The 3,197-nt window shown below is 27.2% G+C and overlaps 1 protein-coding gene across 1 annotated transcript; it reads left to right on the forward strand.

Moving 5' to 3' along the window:
- The first annotated feature begins 706 nt into the window (after window positions 1-706).
- Window positions 707-1,084, forward strand: LOC112701601 (VQ motif-containing protein 1-like). The gene is made up of 2 exons (XM_025752342.1): window positions 707-854; window positions 969-1,084. The coding sequence occupies exons 1-2, from the start codon at window positions 707-709 to the stop codon at window positions 1,082-1,084; spliced, it is 264 nt and encodes an 87-aa protein (XP_025608127.1).
- The last annotated feature ends 2,113 nt before the right edge of the window (window positions 1,085-3,197 follow it).

Here is a 3,197-nt window from a genome sequence, read left to right on the forward strand (position 1 = left end):
TAAAGATAATTCATATATTTTTTGATAATTTATTCTTTCGCATATTAGAACGTATATATATATAAAAAATATTTTATTATTTTTGTATATGTGTTATTTCAAACCTTGTTTCTCTCTATCTATACATATATAACTTATTTTTTTAACTTTTATTAAATTTAATTTTTCTTGATAATCTGAATCTGCCATCATTAAAAAATTTAGCAGTTTATATTATGAAAAAAAGTTATACATTATTAAATGGACATCCATATCCATATCACGATAACAAGTATATAAATTAGCATAGTGGTTCTTCTGGCTTATAATTATTGGCTTGCAATTGCGAATTGTGAGGGTTGACTATATCAACCTTCAATATCATAGCTTTATTTTTAAAATTGGAAACTTTCTTTCTCATTAATTAAATTTCACATAAAAACATAAAAACAGCAGCGGTCAACTTATTTCATCTATATAACTTCAAGCCGTCAAACCAAACCCCACAATCCATTAACCACAAAAATTAATTTAATAAACGCGGAAAAAGCCAAACCTTGCTGAATCGAATAATATAAATATCCCACGTCAATAACCCAATTAAATTAAGCCCTTTTCAATCCCAAAAGAAGAAGGAATAAAAATCATCTAGCTAGAGAAAGCTTCTGGGTTTTTCTTCTTTTAGTTTTTCTTTTTATTATTTCAAATTATAATATTTTGTTGAACAATGTCTGGTTATGGCAGTGGAAGCAACAAAGGTCCAGTGAAGGTTGTGATTATAAACACGCAATATGTGGAAACTGATGCTACAAGCTTCAAATCTGTGGTTCAGAAGCTAACTGGTAAAGACTCTTCTGATGATTATGGGAAACCTCGTCTTGATAAGCTGAGAGATCACCATCATCATCATCATCAAAGGAAGAATTATTACAATAATAATAATAATAATAATAATCATGTTCATGTGCCTGATTCTTCTTCATCAGCAGGTAACAATAATAATAATGGTTTTGTAAACCAGTTTTTGATTAGAGATATGTCGTTTAAGGAGTTTGATAGGTTGTTTAGTCAGATGCCACCCATAAACGACATTTTGTCCGAGTAAATAACATCTATTTTACAAAGATTATTATTTATTAATTCGTGTTTGAGTTCTTTCTGCTGAGAACTTTTGTGTAGTATATTATGATTTGTACGTAATTTTATAAATGTATGTTCATTAATTGAACTTAGACATATCTGTTGACTTCTTTAATTTAGCTGGTTGACTTTTGTTGTTGAACCCATTACCCATCTAAATAAACTGTATTGTTTCCGGAGAGAAATAAAAGAAACTAACTTGACCAATAGATGAATACACGTATGAACTTATTTGATTGATTAATTCAATTTCTTTATGAATACATATACTTGTGTTTTCTTTCATTTTTCTTTTGGGAATATATAAAGATTCAAAAATGCTATTAGTATATTAAAATCAGTGATTAAAATTAGTCATGAATGTATTTATATATAAATATATGTGTGATTTAATTTAATTTTAGTGTATATTTATATTTTAACAAATATTTTATACTAATGACTAATTTTAATAGCTAATTTTAGTATTCACATAGCATGGTTGATAAAAATTGTATGTATATCTCTATCCCTTGTCTTTATAATAGGTTGAGATAAAAACTTATATCGGTTGTCTATGTGTAAAACTGATAGTTAAAACCTATTAAATGATTGATATACATATTTAATTGATTTTGGTAGATAAATAATGACTTTCGTAAACAATATAAACAATAATCTTTAAAATTGATCAAATAAAGTAAAAACACATTACACCCCTGCAGAAATCACAAATAAAAAAGGGAGATTACTATATGCATATATGACTACATTATATTGTTCACTAAATTTATTGTTTTTTTATACTTTTCCATATTTAATTAGATTATCATTTAACGATCTTCAACTATTAATTTTATATGAAGATAACTAAACGATGGTTTTCACAATAATAAGTGGAATATTGCTGCTTCAATAATGTTGTTCTTCATTGCATGTAGTCATGATTTTAATTAAGCTCCGGTTTTAGATAGCTACTATGTTGAACTGATATATGTAATAGCTAGTCACATACTATAGTAATATGGCGACCACAACTACAGTGGCGCATTTTGGAATTTCAAATCCTGTAAGGAATTAAATAGAAAATTATATTCAACCAGTTCTTCTCGATCTTTGATATCTGTAGCAGCGCTTGAAAATATAATAATTAGTTCAGTTTAAGGAAAAATATGGTATATTTTATCATACTCTAATTAATTATAAGGACTGCAAACATAATGATAAGAATTTAAGGGTGGAGAGGTGGTGCGGTGGCTACAGAGGGTGGAATAATGTGAACAGTGGCAGATTTGGGGGTTTTTGGGAAAGAGTGGTTAGTTGAAGCAGGAAGGTGATTATTGGGTTTGGGAGGGCGAGTTTGGTGTTTTAGAATGTAAAAACTAAAGAGTGAAAGGAGGGGGTGGGCGGAAGGAGGAGGCCGTGACTAATAGTAAATTCTGACGGTAATTCAAATTTCAAATGATAAAATCCTGTCTTTTGATTACCACTCGAATACAGATAATGTCCAACATAATTTTTTGGTCAAATATTTTCGTCAAATTATTTTATAGTAAATTTGACAGCATGATTCGTGTCATTTTAAATATTTTTTGCGTGAAACAGTGTTACACTTTGTGAAGGATTATTTTATTTGATAGTGAGAATCATAACCTTTTTTATTGATGTGTTATCGTATAAAAAATTGACGAAAATTTCGAAAATAATATTATTGAAAAAATCTGACAATATTTTTAACGATTTTGAATTATTTTTTGTACTATGAGAAGAATTTAATATAAATTTTAGCTATTTTTTATTAATTGTTTTTGTTATTAAACATTATAATTCTTTAAAATAGATAACATTAAATTTAGATCGGTTTCAACATGAAAGTTTCGTGCAATAAACAACTAATATAAAAGGATTGATGCTCATCTTTATATATACTAATGGCTAATTATTTTTGTTGAATTCACATATTACATTGGCTAATGAAATAGAAGGAAGAGCATAATGATTATTTGACGATTTAATTTACATATTGCCTAATGATTATTAAAAATACCCATTATTTATATAATGCGGGCTAATAATATCTAATATTTAATTTCATTTTC

This window comes from Arachis hypogaea, chromosome 7, assembly GCF_003086295.3.
Source record: "Arachis hypogaea cultivar Tifrunner chromosome 7, arahy.Tifrunner.gnm2.J5K5, whole genome shotgun sequence".
Lineage (NCBI taxonomy): Eukaryota > Viridiplantae > Streptophyta > Magnoliopsida > Fabales > Fabaceae > Arachis > Arachis hypogaea.

What these genes read in the sequence shown, in the direction of transcription:
- LOC112701601 (XM_025752342.1), top strand. Translation starts at nt 707, where the DNA reads ATGTCTGGTTATGGCAGTGGAAGCAACAAAGGTCCAGTGAAGGTTGTG. An exon ending in TGATGATTATGGGAAACCTC is followed by an intron (nt 855 to 968) that starts GTCTTGATAAGC and finishes CTTCATCAGCAG; the next exon opens with GTAACAATAATAATAATGGT.